This window comes from Gymnodraco acuticeps, unplaced genomic scaffold, assembly GCF_902827175.1.
Source record: "Gymnodraco acuticeps unplaced genomic scaffold, fGymAcu1.1, whole genome shotgun sequence".
In the NCBI taxonomy this organism is placed as follows: Eukaryota; Metazoa; Chordata; class Actinopteri; order Perciformes; family Bathydraconidae; genus Gymnodraco; species Gymnodraco acuticeps.
Window position 1 is genome coordinate 100001 of NW_022991946.1, and position 19704 is coordinate 119704.

General features: G+C 41.5%; 1 protein-coding gene across 2 annotated transcripts in view; it reads right to left on the reverse strand.

The window, feature by feature from the left end:
- Window positions 1-5530, reverse strand: part of lhx2b (LIM homeobox 2b) — a 10958-nt gene extending 5428 nt beyond the window's left edge. The window contains exons 1-3 of one of the 2 annotated variants that reach the window (XM_034200545.1): window positions 4280-5530; window positions 2462-2664; window positions 1379-1746 (exon numbers count right to left, since the gene is read on the reverse strand). In XM_034200545.1, the coding sequence (XP_034056436.1) occupies window positions 1379-1746; window positions 2462-2664; window positions 4280-4462 (754 nt within the window). In that variant the 5' untranslated portion in view covers window positions 4463-5530. Of the gene's footprint in view, window positions 1-1378; window positions 1750-2461; window positions 2665-4279 lie in introns of both variants that reach the window. The other variant, XM_034200544.1, reaches the window with a different exon arrangement.
- Between the last annotated feature and the right edge of the window lie 14174 nt (window positions 5531-19704).

A 19704-nucleotide genomic window follows, 5' to 3' on the forward strand; every position in this document is an offset into this window, starting at 1 on the left:
GTTGGCTCAGGTAGAGAACACAGTCAGAAGAAGTCTTCCAGTGGAAACTAGTGTGTGGGGGGGGGGGGGGTATTTACATGGGAGCAACTTATTTAAATCCACCAAGACTGTCAAAATAAAAAAGAGGAAGATTTATCAACTAAATATACTGGATGGGATAAGCAACTTTCAGTTTACACTAATAGGAAGATTTACTAACTAAAGAATACAACATGAGACCCAACCAGACAGTTCTACCTTCAGCAAGTGTCCTGCTCTCTATTCCGTGAATAACTCTTCACATCACACCAAGGCTGACCCTGCCCCAGTGTGTGTGTGTGTGTGTGTGTGTGTGTGTGTGTGTGTGTGTGTGTGTGTGTGTGTGTGTGTGGCGTGGGGGGGAGGTCTGTAGATGTCTATGTAAACTGACAAGTGAATAAGGGCCAAAGCAAAAGCCAGAGCTTCCAAAAACGTTTTTCTTTATCACAGATCACATGAAATGAAACATGACTTCTAACCATTAAACATCATTATTTTTAAGATGATCATGTAACAGTCAGAGATGCTACAAACCATAGACTGCTGCAGATTATACACCTAATGAAGTCTAAATGAAGCCGTTTGAAAAGTGTAATCCACATATCTGACACGGAACTTCAAACTGTCAGTAACTGCTTTTATTTGTGTATTAACAAACGTTAGACTGTAAATCACTTTCCCACCATTTAACAATTGATCTGTGGTTCTTCTTCTCTGTGGAGGCCTGTTTGCTCCTGCCTGCCTGGCCTCCTATTGGCCTGCATGCTCTTGTCTTTGTGCAGTCAGTGTTCAGGTTTATTCATGCACAATGTTTGGCGTCCACATGGACATTCTGACAGAAAGCATCAGCTCACTGGAACTGCAGACTATACTAATGTGAAGGTCCTGAACACACCACACAGCTCCTGACAGAACTAACTTCTGTAGAACTTTAAAGAACTGTGGAACAGTTTCGCTATAAAGTCATTATTTAGCACATTGCCTCACTGAATGAAAGTGACACAAGGCGTGTTCAGAACTGTTGTGTGCTTAGATTATTTTACGAATCTATACATATTTAAGAGATATGTAATCGCAGGTTAAAAAAAAACAAAATGTCAACTTTTCCACAAAACGCCGACAACAAGCAGGCGCAGACCCGACATGCAGTTGTTCCGGAGAGCTTTCATAATAACGGGTTTGATCCGAGAGAAACCTTTACTTTACAACAGGCAGCGATGATATCTTTTTTTATATTTTGCACGATCGCATAAAAAAAATTAAGAACCAAAAAGAAATGAATGATATGATGATGAAAGCAGTCTGTATTGCTTCAAATGACCCAGCTTTCCTTCGCAACATGCTTTATAAATGCTCCTACCTGCGTTATAAGCCGCCAGCTCGGCTCCCGGCCCCGGGCTCTTCCTCTTCCGGGGCCGGCCCTTCTGCACCGAGCCCACGCCGTTGAAGTAGGATAGTCCGAGAGTGTTGGCCGGGCCCAGGCCTTTGTGCGGGACAACGTCCGCATGGTTAAAATGAGTCTGATATTCTCCCTGGATGAGAGTCTCAAAGTGCAGCCGACAGTACACCAGACTGTCCTTCATGCCAAAGTGGTCCCCGGTGGTGAGCATCTTGCTGCAGGTGGTGCACGTGAAGCAGTTGAGGTGGTACACGAGGTCCCGGGCCCGCATCACCATCTCCGAGGCCGAGATCCCCAGGTGGCACCGAGCGCACCTCTGCACCGAAAATCTTCTGCGGACAACACAGAAACTCGTCAGTGGCTGCAAGTGTGTGTGTGTGTGTGTGTGTGTGTGTGTGTGTGTGTGTGTGTGTGTGTGTGTGTGTGTGTGTGTGTGTGTGTGTGTGTGTGTGTGTGTGTGTGTGTGTGTGTACACACTCTGTTATGCCTTCTAATGCAAGCAGCAGAACTTTTACGCATTAAAAAAACATGCACTCACTTTTCCTGTGCACCACCCAGGTTCATTCACTCTGTATTCATTTGAAATATGGAATATGAATATTAGCCTGATGTGACATTTTGTTCTTTCTTTCTTTCCATTTTTCGTTTTTACTTTCTTTCTGTTGTACTGAGAAAAGTAATGGAACTACAAGGGTCTTATTTAGATATGTAATTATGGCACAACATATGACATGTATTCAGTGCAAACATTTCACTATCAGTTTTTGTAAACCCATAAACCTACCAGGGTATGTGACGTAGACAAAAAATGCTAATTGTGTGTTTAAAAAAATAAATAAACCTGATATATTTGTTGTTAAATCAAGGGAAATACAAATATAAAGTATTTTTGGAATTACATTTTTACATTTCCCATCCCTGGCCATGTGTGATGCGTAGCCAGAAGCCACATTTACCATATTTTGAAACACGCTATAGGCTCTAAATGTCCTAAACGGTGTCACTTAACAGCCCTGACACTATGGGATGGACAGTGGACCCTACCTGTAGTAGTCCTCCTTGCAGTAGATGCTGCCGTCCTTGCTGAAGCAGGTGAGCTCTGACTCCAGGTTCAGCTTGCACTCGCAGCACTTGAGGCAGCGCATGTGCCACTGTTTGTCCACCGCCAGCAGGTAGTACCGGTCCGCGATCTTCCTGCCGCAGCCCGCGCACAGAGCCACGCGCTCCCCGGGCATACACGGCAGGGACTGCAGGAGAGAGGCACGAGGGCACAGAGTCAGGAAGGAAGAAATACAGTGTAGAAAATGTATGACATCCGTTAGCCTGACGTTAAGTCATGCTAACGTGGGAGAGGATTCTATTTCTTTAGAAGAAGAATAATATCATCAGATCCAGCCTCAGAGGCCAGCTCTCACGTATGGGCTGATTTTAGACAAATAATAAAGACAAATTGTAGGATTAAAAAAAAGTATTTCATCTCAACAATATATATATATATATATATATATATATATATATATATATATATATATATATATATAGTAGTAGGCCTGAATATTATACTGATATTAAAATGAAAAACTGTTAGATAAAGACAAAGCAAACTCCTCTCTTTGACCAAAATGTAATAAACTAAATCATAGCAATATTTGTATTAGGAAAGTGTGCTTATAGTAACCATAAAATATGAATATGAATGACTGCTACTACAGTAGACTATAAACTAAAAGTGAGACAGTGATAATAATATTTATAATAATTGCATAGAGCAGCAGAATACACTTAATTAAAAGCGCATCTAAAGTGTTTTAATATGACCTTAATAAGGCACATGTAACACGGCGTGGCTTTTAGAGGAACATGTTATGGACACCATGTACTGTATGTGCTTTTCATTTCTCCTCAAGATAATAACAACGATAATTAAACGTACACTAACACAACGCTTCGATACGAGACTGTCATGAAATGTTATTTTCGAGAGGCCTACAAAACGCACGTGCATGCACACACACGTATCTCCTCTAAAAATGATTTGCAAATGAAGTTGGAAACTGAATACAAATTAAATTGTCCTCCATTGCATTTTCTCTAGTTATTTATTTATTTATTATTGCAGTACATTTAGCAATGACTACCGAACCTTACAATTATAAATTGTGTTTTTATTTAATTGAAAGTGTGCACACAATAAGAAACACAATCTTACTCTACTTCAATTCAATATAAACGTTCAACGGGGTTTGGCTGTTAATGTTTGTGCTAATCTTCCTGTATATATTTGAACTGGTTTGTGCACCACTGAATATGTTCTGTATTGTCCATATTTACTGTGGGTTTTGAGGGCATTTAAAATAGCTAATTTAATTAAATGAATTGCTGTACAAAATTAAATAAGTCCAATAATCGTGCAACCTGTTCATTTCTGCTCTGTTCAATCTCTGCTGACTGAAATAAGTTCCATGCAGGATCAGGATCACGGTGGCAGGCCTTTTGGAAGAAGTTTGAGAAGGCAACTAAACAATAATCTGGGACATTAGAGTGACAGTTGTTCGGTGTGGATTAAAAGTATAATTTTGCTATTTCATGTGCTTATTATTCTTTTATGATATGTTTAGTTGCAGACATATTTCCTTTGAAACATATAATGGGACTCGTAGTCATAACACTTTTTAGTCAAATGCCCTGATGTGTATCCACTATAGATCTTTCTCCTTGCTTTATCTTTCTTTTCTTTTCTTTGTTTTTATATCGTTGTTTATGATCGATCCCAAGTGAAAACGTGCAATTAAAAACACTTTAAAAACGTCTTTGAGCAGCTCTGTCACATGTTGTGCTGCCCTAACGAGGCCAGGCTCCTACCGTCTCTGACTCCCCCATATCGATGGCCGAGCTGATGGCTGCTGACTCGCTCTTTCCTCTCCGGTCCATTTCTTCCACCACACCGTGCACGTCGCCTCCAGGGAGGCCATGGAAAAGCATGGTTGCCGCAGAGGGGATGATATTATAACTGTTCTCTTCGGATCTGCAAGCCAAGATGTCCATCAGAGGCGAAAGCCGGCGCAGGAACGCCTCTCACAAGTCCTATTTGAGGGGTTCCTTTCTTGCCGTGACAAGTGAAAAATCCAGATCAGGGAGGAAAAAATATGAGGGAAAATTGGACACGTGTTCTCCCCACTACGTCTCATCTGCCAATGGAAATCGTCATCCGAATCTCTGCAGCTCTCATTATTAATCAGCTATGATTAATTCATAAATAACCGCAACGATTGTGGTTTTCTTAGTCGAATGTAGTCTAAGGTAAGGTGTTATTTCTTTCTCATTACCAAATGCTTTTTCTATATTTTCTCTTCCATGTACGATGAATAAACATACCAATAACAGAAGCCCCGCTGCATGTGTCTCAGCACCGATATCTGCTCCTCGCCGGGACTAATATTTCAGGATTTCGACAGTCTGCAAGTCATTGGAACATGTCTCCCCTTTTTGTGCAGAACAACAACTCTGCTACACTGCCACAGCCGGCAGGAGCTCCTAAAGCATCACACAGTAAGATAGAACAAAAAGATATGTCCAACAAGCTGTCAGGGAGCCGGGGGAAGGCTTCTCCTCCGGGTTCAACAGTACAAGTTGAGGCTTCCAGCAGCTGATGGATGTCGCTCAGAATACTTTTCAGTGGAAAACAGGAAACACAGCAGCGCGCAGCTTTATCCAATCCCGCTGGCCGTCTGAAGCAGTTTTTCTATACCTGTTTGGATAATGTTGTGTCTTTTGCCAAGAAGATTGCATGTGCGTAACAGCAGAAGAGGAGGAGTTGGCTTTACGTTGACTGATGATAGGCGAGTGTTCGCTGGCCCCCAAAACCGCCGTTCCTCCTTCTCAGATCCCGGTTGGACTCTCCGCTCCTTATCAACGGGGCCCTGTTGCGTCACGACGCACCATTTGTGTTCATTGGCTGTTCCGCCGCCACCGAACTGTTTGGCTCTACTTTTACAGAGCTGTCTGAGGAAGCAGTGGGACCACCGGCCGGTCCGTCCGGAGCGGCTCTGAATGTTATTTGAAAGGAGAGAAGAAGAACGAGGCAGGTTCAGTCCTCTGAGGTGTTGGAGCTGTGCGCGGAGCTCTGCTGGGACCTTTCCTCCTGTGACGCACAGATGGGCTCCACACTGTTGCTGCTCAGCTCTCCATGGCACCAAGGCTGGAGCAGAACTGCAGACAGTCACCAAACCAGCCATGAAATAAAGAACACGGCTCACTTCCGATTCCTGATTTTTAATTTAACATTTCAAAAGACAAACAATAGAAGCGCACAAGAAAACAAATGAAAACAACGTTTATCTGAAACTGTTTATTTAGCTCCTCAAAAACATAACTTTGACTGAATATTGTTTAATGTTTAGAGGAACATTTGGTTAATTTCCAAATCAAAACTACACGGTACAAAACTAAGTTTTGCTTATTCGTTTGACAAGATTGAAAGCAGAGGCTTTACAATCTGATTATTAAATCACATTTCCCTAGAGATATTAAAATCCAATAAATGAAAGCGATTGTAGAGTTATAAAAATAAATACAGAATTGTATTGATACACGTGTTTAAACACATCATGAATGTTATGTAGAACTTTGTGTTAATGCGAAAAACCATGTTGGCGACACTGGTATCATCTCTGCATTTTGGCTTCATTGATTTGTATTTATTTATTCATGTATTTATCTGCTCCCCAGTCAGACTCCTCTCTGTCACTTGATGACATGTAACAGCGGCTTCACCTCCTCTCAGACAGACAGCAGAACAGCGCGAGGCTCAACTGATCCCGGATCCGCTGCTTCTAATTAGCTCTCTGCTCTTAATTGGGAGGGGAAAGTGGACTTCGTCATCAGAGGATTTATGTGAGACCGGAGGAGAGGTTTGATCTGCACAAAAGACGCTATCTCCAGCGGTGTGGGAGCGTTACACCGCTCTGAGATCTGTGAGTCAATCCGAGCACTTCAATGATTCAAAACCAGAACCATCCAGCCGCAAAAATTCCTCTCGTTATTATAAAGCAGCAATGTTTGAGCTGCAGATTTATTCGATTATACAATATCAAAATGATTTTTAAAATGTGTTCCTTGATATGTGTAATTTATTTTTATTTTCCTCGCTTCTTCCAAAAATACCTGTCCTGCAATCCCCCCCCCCCCCCCACCCACGCGCAAAACAACCCGCGTTTAGGCTATTGTGAAGTTTTATAGCACAAATATGATGTTAAGCTCCTAAATCCTTATGCAAATCAGCTCCTCTGTAATACCCTTAATTGAATACATGCATATTTATCATCTGCGTTTCTCTCTGCTATAGGCCTGGGTGTATACATTAAACATAGCGCAGCGGGCATGTCTGCGGGCGTGTATGAAATATGATATTAGGTAGTTAAGATTAGGGGAAAATATCTGTTTGTATGTATTTGTACCAGAAGAGCCAAACTGCGCCTTGTTCCTCTGATTTGATTTAAGTCGATTATCAGGAAGAAGAAGAAGAAGAAGAAGAAGAAGAAGAAGAAGAAGAAGAAGAAGAAGAAGAAGAAGAAGAAGAAGAAGAAGAAGAAGAAGAAGAAGAAGAAGAAGAAGAAGAAGAAGAAGAAGAAGAAGAAGAAGAAGAAGAAGAAGAAGAGCTGATGCTTTATGTTGGAATATTCTCAGTAATGTGTGTTCACACTATTCACCACAGAGGAGGAGAAAACTAGCAATATGATAATTAACAACAGCGTGTTAAGGCACAGTTAAAATAATCCAATATTTAATTCATCCATGGAACATTTATTTAAAAAGGTAAAACTGAATGAATTACAGTTCTCTCTCTCCCCCCCCCCCCCCCCCCCCCCACACACACACACACACATTTTCCTTCTTGTTCCATGGGGGCAGTAGACTCACATGCTCTGGAAGAGAGCTGAAAGACAGAGAATCTGAAGGCAAAGCGTCACTAACGGTCATAGTGTATTTCAGTAATACATTATTAATATATGGAAACAAGTAGGTACTGTAACAGTGAATACAAAGGTTAAATGACTCTGTTTTTAAATTGCACTGATTCAGGATCAGTTGTGAGACTTTCACTGCCTGGATCATTTCAAACAAATAATGATGATGAAATAAGGAGCAAGTAGAGCATCAGCACTACATGATATGTTGTCACTATTTAAATTGTAACCCTTTGTCTCAGAGGTTTTATTGGAACCATTTCTGAAAATTATAATTTAGTAATGTATTTGTGGAATAGGATTATAGGTGACAATATGATTGTTTATACCATGAAATTAAATAAATGTGTCCACAGTGTTCCTTGACTTCACACCGTGGTAACTGTCACAGTATCTCTGAAGGCCACAAGGTTTCACAAATCAATGAGAACGCCCCTTTGTGGCACTGTTGGACTGTATATGGATTTTTGCATAAATATGAAGACCTGATTTGATAGGACATATATTTGTCAAGCCATAAACATATATTTCTGTTTGACAAGAGACCAACAATAAAGTCCCCAAATGTAATTATTATTTGTTGTTGTTTATGTATAAACTTACAAGTTCATCTTTCTGTCAATTGAATTTCCCAGCATGAAGGTCTTGCTGTGTCAAAGCCATACAGTACCCTTTGATCAGAATGCCATATTTTAAATAAGGTCATATTTTTTTGATGAAACCTGTCAATGTTTGAATCCCATACAATTCTTAGTAAAAGTACTGAGGACATGACCTCAGTGACCCCAGTGGTACAGTAGCTGCAATAACAGCATAAAATGGCCCGTATGATTTTAGGTTCAAGTGAAGTTGCACTTCTGAAAAATGTGACAAAATGGAAAAAATATCACCAACTCAAACATAAAAATCCTTCAGGGTTTTGGTGGCGTGATTGGATGACATAATGTTCCAGGACACTGAAACTGACACTGGGGAAGACATCTTTGCTTATATTGACAAAACCTTTGATGTTTGTAATGAAAATATGAATTGATATTAGGTCTCCTGTCACTGCCGATCAGCTGTTTAACTCCAACAAGTCTAGAATGCAATAACCTCAAACATCACTAAGTCACTAATAATCTGTGCCAGCAGATAACTCAAATACTTAGTTTAAAGCATCTGTCCATGTGTGTGTGTGTGTGTGTGTGTGTGTGTGTGGTGTGTGTGTGTGTGTGTTGTGTGTGTGGTGTGTATATGGGTATGTGTGTATGTGTGTGTGTGTGTGTGTGTGTGTGTTTGTGTGGTGTGTGTGTGATATATGGTGTGTGTGTGTGTGTATATGGTATAGTGTGTAGCATGTGTATATGCTGTTGTGTGTGTGTGGTGATAAATGTGTGGTGTGTATATGGTATGTGTGTTCGTATGATATTGTGTGGTGTGTTGGTGTATGTGTTGTGTGTATGTGTGTGTGTGTTGTATATGTTGTGTGTGTATGTGTCTGTGTGTGTCCGTATGTCAATGTGTGGTGTGATGTGTGGTGGTGTGTGTCGTCTGTGGGTTGTAGTGTTGTGTTGTGTCTGTGTGTTGTGTGTGATGTATGTCTGGTGGTGTGGTGTGATGTGTGTGGTGTCGCCTGTGTGGTGTGTGTGTATGTCTTGTGTGGTGATGTCATCTGTGTGTGTGTGTGGTGATGTCTGATGTGTGGTGTGTGGTGTGGGTGTCTGTGTTGTGTGTGTGTGGGCTGTGGTGTCGTTGTTGATGTGGTGGTGTGTGCTGTGTGACTGTTGTGTGTGTGCGTTAAATGCTGATTACTCCTGTCCCGTAATGCTATCCAAACGGGGCAGCCATCAATAAGACAAATCTGCATTTCTCAGAAAAACATCACCCTCGTCAGGCTGCTGGCATCTTTTTGATCTCTCCTCGTGTTTTAATTGTGTTCTGCATAAAGGTAGAGGGGAGGCATGGGGTGCGTGTGTTTAATGGGATGCTGCTGTGGAAGTGGGGAGTGGGTTACACGCTCTCTGAGGAGAGCTCGGCTGTAATTAAGAAAGGGAACAAAGCAGAGGAGACTAAAAACACATGAAAGGGAGGAAGCAGATCACCTAATCACTGTACGTGCACATCCCTGCATCGCACACACACACACACACATTTCATGCAAGGAAGAATCACACATGAGCGTAAACACAGAACACACCTGAGCCTCTCAGATGTCCCTCTCATCATGTAGCATGTTCTCCTCAGACAAACTGCAAACATCCAGTTGTTCTTGAAACAAATGGCATTTCAACTCTCTATAGGTTCACAACCTGAGGCGCAGGCCCCCCTAGGGGTCACACAACTAATCTGGAGTCAGGGAAAACCAGAAATATAATAAAGAAACCAGGTTTAATACAATTCCCTTAAAACACATCTTATGGTCTTATTAGTAAGTGGACTTTGAGTGTAATAATCATTCTACACAATGCTTATTGTTGAGTTTATTTCAATGTCATATTTAGTTTTTGTCTGGTATACCAACACAGTCTCACGGCATTTCATGTTATAGTCACAAAATTAATCTATTGATTCGTGTTCACCAACACGATTTTCACATTTTTTTGTAAATAATAACAAATTCAAAGGAAAAAGAGAAAACAAATAATTCAGATTTCAGTATTCTGACACAGAACAATTTTAGAAGCAATGTATATATATTTATCTGTTTCGTGCCTGCACCAAAGAATAACAAATTAGAAGGAAACATTTATTTTTTAAATACAGATTTCAGTATTCTGAAGCTCTTTGCCATTTATTTTCCTCGCGGACGGCAAAAAAACTCTGACATTATACAATTTAAAATAAAAGGGATAGGGTTAGGCTTAGGGTGAGATATTGAGTAAGAACATGTTTTTATGAACCACACAGCTTCTGGTCTTCCAAGACCCGACCGGACAAAAAGACGTGCTGCGGGCACGAAACATACTACCAGTAGAAATACATTGCTTTTAAAATGGTTCTGTGTGACACGAAGAAAAGGGGCAAATGGTGTTGGTGAACACGAATCAATAGATTAAATGTTGTAACACGAAATGCCGTGAGACTGGGTTGGGTATACAGCATAGCTCTGGAGTCATGTCTCTATGTCCCGGGTAAATCCAGCCAGGGACTCGAGTTGCCATCGATCATTCCCTATCACCTCTCTACTATTAGTTATAATACATTCATAAAATGCTCATATGTTTTAACATCATGTTCAAAATATCATAATTTGTATACACAGTGATTTGTATAACAAATGATAGCTTGTGAAAGCCTGGAGAATTTCACCTCTTCACATTTTTAGAAAAAATAATGAATAAGAGAAAGTGATCAAATGACAGGCACATATGTGTATAGCAGGTGGCACACCATACCAAAACAAGGCTTTATAAAAGTCAGATCTATTGTTCTTTCCTGTCTCAATGTTCTATTTCCTAGCAGGATATAACCTGGAGAAAGTGAGGAAGGGAGGAAGTGAAGGAGACGAGACATCATTGGGCCTCTGGCGTATGATACTGAAGCATCCATCACTCTAGAAATCATTCTAAAGAAAAAAGAATACCCTGACTCAAGGACTAAAAACACAGCATATGCACTTTAATTCAATCTATGATGTCAACAGATCTCACATAACTGTGTTAGGTTAGTTGAAAGCAATACAATTAAGTTTAAATCAAACATATTAGGTTCAACTACCCTAATACAGTAATGTGATGTTGACATAATACATTTCATTAAAGTCAACGTTTCTGTTGTTGTTTCGTACTGCATGTTTAATTACAAATGTGAATCGTCTGCCTTTACCACAACCCTAACCCTGGAATCAGTTTGTGAACTTAGCTCCAACTCAACCTACACTAAGTGAAGGAAGAAGATGTCACCCTATCATATTTTTTGATTGACAGGGGATCTACAGGAAGTGCTGTGGAAAAACACCAATGACTGAAAGCATCTAAAAAGACACAGACAGTGATGTGATGTAATGACCGTCCACAAAGGAAGTCCCAGTAATGGCAGCAGGAGAGAGCAGGGACGTACAGGGCAGCCATGACGAACACACTCTGAGGTGCAATGCACTGATGCTTCTTTATTCTCCACGTTAAGCACAGCATCACCCAGGAGGCACTGCTCCCCCTGAGAGTGGAGGGAAGTGACAGAAGATGGTGGTCCAAAGCAGGACATGATTCTAAATGGATACAGAGGACACCATGGAATCTGAAAAGCAGTTGAAATGATTTGCTGATCTTGAAGACTTGTAATGAATGTTGAAGAAACGTTGTAAAAGGCCATAATAAGCAATATCAACGGTCTATTCTTAAGAGGTGAGCGTGTCAGGCCTTCTGGACAAACATAGACATTTAAGTTGAAAAGACAAAAATGAAAACAACCACATTTTTATTTTGTATTCAAAGGTTAAATGTCAATCATTGATCTAATAATAAGATTATGCAGTACATTCTTATTTCTATTGGAAAACACCATAAATACAATTTGTATTTGAAAGGATTTATGGTTTTATTGTCTATTTATGATTGACTATAATGTAGGTGGAAGACAATGAACCGGTGTGATTACTGCAGGTAAATGATATAACCGTTGGAAAGTCAAATAACAATATACAAAGGAAAAATAAAACACAAGTTTAACATTGTTAAATGAGTTCAAATGTAGATTCAGAATATTTAATTGTCCCTTAAATGTACATATATCACATTTGTATACGATTGTTATTAGGATGTATTATCATGCTAACAGTATTTCAAGTTTATATTTTTGCCACTCCAAAATATATTTGGTGCATTAAACTATAATATGAACAATGATGTTTTGAACTGATCACTTGTTTGTTACTACAATGTGAATCAGCAAAGGGAGTATAGATGCTTAAGTAGTATACAAGCAGAAAGTGTTATTCTGAGTGTTATGGTGGAGTGAGGTATGAAGTCAACTACAACGCAATATATATAGAGAAAGTAGAGAAAACGAAATAAGAGTATTTTCAAACACTCACTGTAGATATAGGTTATTCAACAGACTTGTCATGTTCCATATTTCTTTAATGTTTATTCATATTGTACATTCTGCTCTATTTTTATTTAATTAATCATTTATCTAATTATTTGTAATGTCAGTTTTGTCTTTGTTTGATAACGTACAATAAAAAACAGACATTTATATCCTAATGCATACACACACATATATATATATATATATATATATACATATACACACATATATATATATATATATATGTGTGTGTGTATACAAACGGTGGTTTCATAGTGAGATAAGAGCAGGAAGCTCTGTGTATCTAATAGCTCTGTTCAAAGTCGACTCAGTGGGGGGGCTTCAGCTGATTCTCACCCACCTCGATAAACTCTATACATCTGATCGTTATTGTGCTTTATGGCTTTGAATGTTTTTTCATGGTATTTAAACTATAATGCAGCGTGTGTCGTTGTGGCACATTCTGCTAAATTAAGTGAAATATTTCAACATGTCGATGCAGCCTTACAAATACATGTTCAGTGTTTTCATTCTGAGAGCAGACATGTCAAAGTCCTACATTCTTGCACACATTTTTTTTCAATCAAATTGACAGGATTAAAAGGATTTATGGTGAATGGAGATAATCAATGATTAGAGTTGTCTGTTTCTCAGAGTTGTGGAACAGTTCTCCCTGGGTTTGAGCAGCGCCGTGCTCCCACCAGAGGCCTGTCAATCAGCCCCAGACTGCAAGGATTACAAAAGAAGCTCATTCTGCCACAGGAGCCCCTCTTTGGAGAGCAATTCTAAAACTTACATGCCTCTTATTTGTTGGGTCAAAGGTTAAATTGCTGACCCTCCCCTCCATTCCTCCCTCTCGCTCTCCCCACCGTGGCCAAGCTGTACTCGGAGCCTTATATTTACATGGATTAGAGTCCTTTCACGCTGAAGAAAAGAGCTGGTTCACAGTCAAAGCCCGAGGAGCAGTCCATGCTGCCCGAGTGGCCACATTATTCACTGGCAGACAATGACCATATTGTAGTTATGTGAAAAAGGAGGGGGCAGGAGGAAAGAGAAATCCCCCCTTTGCCATGGCGAAGTCCTACACTTGTGCCACGGAGAGGGGAGGGCCGAGCCCCATCCGCTTTTTCAAGCAGAGCAAACAAAGCCTGCCCACTGTGAACAAGATGAAGATGTCAAAAGCTTTTAGGCAGGGGGGTGAGACGGGGTTTAGGGGATAAACCAACAAAACAAGTGAAAAGGTCTTTTCTCAAATGGATAAATCCGACTAAGTCTACATTTCCACATCAGATTTACTCTCTTCTTTAACATCCTCTCTCCTCCCCCTCTCAATAACCTTTCCAAATCAAATCATACGGAAAAAGAAAGACGGAAGTTTCTTAACGCAAGGAGGTTAACACACTTCTCGTTTTTTTACTGATAAAGATATCACTAATCTTAGAGAGTTTACTGCAATATTTCCCAGCAAGGACCGGATGAGCAGAAGCTATAAAAGGTGGCTAGGAGTAGAACAGTTTTACGTGAAAGTCTAATTAAAGGAGATTTAGAAACCATCTCAAACTGATTTCAGAATCAGCCTTGAAAAATCAGAATTTTTCTTGGTGCAGCCTGAAAACTAAAACCCCTTTTCTAGGTTATTCTGGCTTTGTTACTGGCATATTTCCCAGCAGTATATGAGGAAATACAGCTATTTCTCCCCAACATGTACCCCTGGCAGTGTGCTGTCTCAGAGGACAGAAGCCTGAGGCACTGTGGAGTGAATGACATAAAGAGGCCTGGTATACAGCCACAGCCAATTCACATGCAAATGGCCAGCCTTGCACTGACTCTGATTAACTCCCTGTGAGTTCATAGTTTCCATGTTAACAAAGATTTAGCCGCTTTTGAGCGAAGCGGTACATTAAGTAGGCAGAGACAGAGGGAGCGAGGGCTGGTGGCGGACCTTACAGTAAAGCCCCCTCAGAACATAATGCAGCCTCCGTGTTGTGGGCCTAATCCAGCTCACAGAGGCAGGACAGAGCCGGCGCTGGTACAAGGAATGAGAAGAAGGAGACAAAGGAAAGCAGCACTCTTGTTTTTCATTCCATCTCAGCAGCAGAAGTCCTCCAAAACCCCATGACTGAACGCAGTGAATGACTTGAGACTGAGCCAGTCAAGAGCTGTGTGCCCAGCGGACCCTATGAATGAGAATGGGTCATGCTGCTCTATAGCACTGCATGTATTTGCTTTTCAACAATGTCAACAGCACTGCCGTCTCACTGATTGCATGTTGACTACTAAATCGGCCACAGCAAAAAGTTTGTGAAACAATACTTGTTCACAACAAGTCAGAGGAACAACACCGAGGTGAGATTGAAGTACAAACAGGGAAGCATTTCAATATTCTGCAGAACACACGTTGATGGGGACAGATCATAATGGTTCTTCTACACGTTTACAACATTAGCTGTCTGTTCACTCACAGTTGGTTCAACGGTCTTTGATTTTAGCTTACAGGGGCCCAATAGAGTCGTCTGGTGAACAAACTAAGTTCATGTATCTTTCCAAAACATATGTGTATCTTTGAGGCCTAATACTGTAAACATGATATAGTTCTTCATACATTCCACATTTACAATTTTGAATTTCAAAATTCTCTAAATCCTACATTGTTAACAGAAGGGTTTGCTATATTAAATCGTTATCCTGTGTGTCCAAGCATTGATTTAAGTATATCAGCAGCCATAAAGGAATCCTTCACCAACAAAATAATCATTTGTAAATCAACTAATAATAATTATAATAATAATAATAACTTTAATGTATATAGCGCCTTTCATCAACCCAAGGTCGCTTAACAAAGAAACATATAAGGACAAAACATAAAACAGGGGGCAGAAATGGAAGTGTTAGATTGCAGGGGGGGGAAAGAGTGAGTTATTGTTGGAAGGCGATGTTGAACAGATGAGTTTTCAGGGTTGATTTGAAGATGTTGAGAGAAGGGGCGTTACGGATTTCTGCAGGGAGGGAGTTCCAGAGGGTGGGGGCAGCGACACTGAAGGCACGGTCCCCGAAGGTGCGGAGGCGTGAATGGGGAATGGAGAGCAGGCCGGAGTCTGAGGATCGAAGGGTGCGGGATGTATGGGTGGAGGAGATCTGTGAGGTACTGAGGGGAGAGGGCGTGGAGGGACTTGTAGGGGAGGAGGAGGAGTTTGTAGGTGATGCGGGACTTGACCGGGAACCAGTGGAGGTTGAAGAGAGTGGGGGTGATGTGCTGCCAGGGCTTAGTGTGTGTGAGAACCCTGGCAGCTGAGTTCTGGATGTACTGGAGCCTGTTCAGGGTTTTGCTGGGAACCCCAGACAGGAGTCCGTTGCAATAGTCCAGGCGGGAGCTAATGAAACAGTGAATCAGATTCTCTGCAACATAGTCGGAAAGTGATGGCCGGAGTCTGGATATGTTTCTGAGGTGGAAGAAGGCTGATTTTGATACTGACTTGATGGTTCTGAAATGAAAGGGTTGAATCCAAGACAACACCAATGTTGCAGACCTGAGGGGATGGGGAGATGATGGAACCGTCGATGTTGAGGAGCAGATCTCCAACCTTCCCGAGCAGTGCCTTGGGGGCCACAACCATGAGCTCAGTTGTATTACTGTTAAGTTTGAGTAGGTTGGTGGTCATCCAGGTTTTAATTTCATGTAAGCAGTTGATTAGTGACTGAGGGGGGAGATGGGAAGAAGGTTTTGTGCTGATGTACAGTTGGATGTCGTTGGCGTAGGAGTGGAAACAGAGACCATGGCTGCGGATGAAGGGGACCGAGCACCGAGCCTTGGGGGACTCCATGATTGACGGAAGCACAGGGGGAGCTGCAGCCAGCGTGTGTGACAAACTGTGTCTGGTCAGAGAGGTATGAGCAGTGGTGACTTGTCATTAGGGGCAGGTGGGGTCACAGGTGGGGTCACTGTCCCCAGCTGACACAGAAAGCGACGCAGGTTCTGGTCCAGGCTCTCGTCATCTCACACCTAGACTACTGCAACTCCCTCCTGGCTGGTCTACCTGCATGTGCCATCCGACCTCTGCAGCTCACCCAGAATGCAGCGGCTCGTCTGGTCTTCAACCTTCCTAAATGTTCCCACACCACTCCGCTCCTCCGCTCCCTTCACTGGCTTCCGGTAACTGCTAGAATCCACTTCAAGACACTGGTACTTGCGTACCATGCTGTGAATGGATCTGGCCCTTCCTACATCCAGGACATGGTTAAACTGTACACCCCAGCGCGTGCACTACGCTCTGCATCAGCCAAACGACTCGCTGCACCCTCGCTGCGAGGGGGACCCAAGTTCCCATCAGCAAAAACACGTGGGTTTGCTATCCTGGCTCCAAGATGGTGGAATGAGCTCCCCATTGACATCAGGACAGCTGATAGCTTGCACATCTTCCGGCGCAGACTGAAAACTCATCTCTTTCGACTCCACCTCGAGCGATAGATTTATTAACAAAGCACTTTTATACTAATAAAGGACTGGCTTATCTAAAGCCAGTTGAGTAGCACTTGAAATGTTTGGCTCTATGAAACCTGATGTACTTATATGATTCTGTTTTCTTCAAGGTTGTGTCTTCCTGGTCGAATGTACTTATTGTAAGTCGCTTTGGATAAAAGCGTTAGCTAAATGCAATGTAATGTAATGTAATGTGGGGCATAAAGTAGGAAGTATTAAAATAATAATTACAAAAAAATGCAAAAGAAATACATCTTAAAATATATTTTACGATCATGTTTAATCATCTGATTTGTCTGTACATTGCTGTTTTAGTCTGTGTTCTTCTAATTAGTGTCTACAGTGTGCCTATTGAGCCGTTTTGAGCGACGTGGGTGAAGCCTCGATCAAGCCCCTGTCTCTCACTGTCTAAGTGAATGGGTGTGCGGCAAACAACTAATCACCATAGGGGCACTGTGCTGACATACCCACCAAACGTCATCTCACATAATTCAGAGTTGATTGGTACGTGTGCCGCGAAAAGTGTAGTGTGTGAAGAGGAAACGAGAGAGGTGCAGTGACGCATCCTAAAACCCAGAAGTAAACTGCGCATTGGGATCCCTCGACAAAAAAGCAATGAGATTTCTCCATAGGATTTTCGAAAATAGCTGGAAATAAGATCTGTGGGAAACGTACCTGTTAGATGAATGCACGTTTTGTGCATCTATCGATTAGATTTATGATTCGACTTTTGAAACTACAAGAAGATAAGGAGGACTTTTACAAAAAAGTAATAGAGATTTTTTGTCCAGTAGGATAGGCAAATGGACTTCATCTTCAAGTCAAGGTAAGACCACAATTTTATTGAAAATGGGATCTTACTTAAGCCCCTGTCACACTGTCCTGGTATTGACACCAGATGGACACACGAATATGGAATTATGAATTCCGCACGAAGATGGCCCCGAAGTTGGTCAACAGCCAAGCAACAGCCGGAGCAAGTACGATGCCTACAGAAGGCCACACGATGGCACCCGAACCACACAGGAAAATATGGTCGTAGACTTTACTGATGATTTAGAATGTATCCAGACTCAACGTAAGAGCTTGTGCCTCTTCGGGGGGTGCTAACATTTAAACATACACTTTATTCTTTACTTTTCCGTAACTTATCTCCGTCATGTTGTTTCCATAGCAACAACAACTTCCTGTCAACAGCGTAAACTCACCTTCAAAATAAAAGCATCTAAATAAAACAGGAAGTTAACCTAAATTACATTTAAGACACACAACTGCAACGAAAGTAACAAACACAATGTAATATCCTTTTCAGTTTCACAGAACACAAATTGGGTTATTTACATAATCTGTTTACATGATTTTGTTGTTCAATAAATGCAATCTCGATGTCATCGCACTATAATACGATGGCTACACGACGGCATTGCAAGGGCTTCACGTAGTCGTGTTGCCTTCCTAAGACAATTGGGCAGCTTCTTGTTTCCTTCATATTGTCTTCGTGAAGCGAAAAATGCCCGATGGCACCGATGATCACACGAAGTAAAGACGAAGATGACACGATTTGACAAGATGCCCTCACGCTGGCCTTACGAAGGGCAACATGGACACACAAATTCAACACAAAACTGCTCGAGCCACCGCTCACGAAGTTGCTGCCGGAGCCTGAGAAACTCCACCGGCGGTCTTACGATGGCTTAAGATGCCCTCACGAATGGCCCGATGTTGTTACGATCAGAGCCGAATTTGAACATTTCCTTTATCGTGTGTCCATCTGGTGTCAATTTCGGGACAGTGTGACAGGGGCTTAAGAGAGAACAATCCAATATTTAAATGATAAAATTACATTTTATGGGTATCCTTTTGTTGAATTGTCTGTTTAAAATTAATTGAAGCATCAGACTAAAAAAGCTTTTGAAAATAATAGAATATTTTGATAAAGGTCAAAATATAATATTTGTAAACCTGAAGAGTGCCTCACCAGCCATGAACCTCACTGCACGTCACTGCAGAAGCTTATATATATAAACATCTAAGTTGTTTGTGCCTCACCACTTTTGTACATATAGAAACGCCACTGGGTATGAGTGGAAGAAGGAGAGGGCGGAGTCAGTGAGGCCAAGGAGTTCAGACAGGCGGGTGAGGAGGATATTATGGGAGATGGTGTCAAAGGCTGCAGAGAGGTCAAGGATAATTAGTGTAGTGATGGAGCCTGAGTCAGCTGTGATGAGGAGGTCATTGGTGATTTTGATCAGGGCAGTCTCGGTGCTGTGGTGGGTCCGGTTGGCAGATTGAAAGGGTTCATAGAGCTCATGGTTGGACATGTGATGGTGGAGTTGGTCGGCGACTGCTCTATCCAAGATTTTGCTAAGGTAGGGAAGGTTGGAGATCGGCCGTTAGTTATTGAGGTCAGTTGGGTCAAGTCCGGGTTTTTTTAGAATGGGGGTGACTGAGACGGTTTTTCAAGGATGTTGCGTAGATGCCAGTTAACAGCAAGGAGTTGATGATGTCCACAATGGTGGGCAGAACCATTACTACTACTCAATTCAAACTGTATCATCCCTCTTACCAGTGGCGAGCCGTCAGGGCCCTCTAGGCCCTCTGTGAGGGCCTAAGATATTCTAAAAAATAATATTTGAAAACATTTTTTCTTAAAAACGTTTTTTTTAAATATTTTTTGTAATATTTTGTTGTTGTTACATTTTTCATTAGTTTTACCAAAATAACTTCATTTAATTGTATTTAAAATAATATTTCCAAAGAAATAAATCCTTTGAATCTGCCTGTTCAGTTTCTGTTGGAATGTGAAGGGTTAACTGCCGTCTCTGCGAGTTATG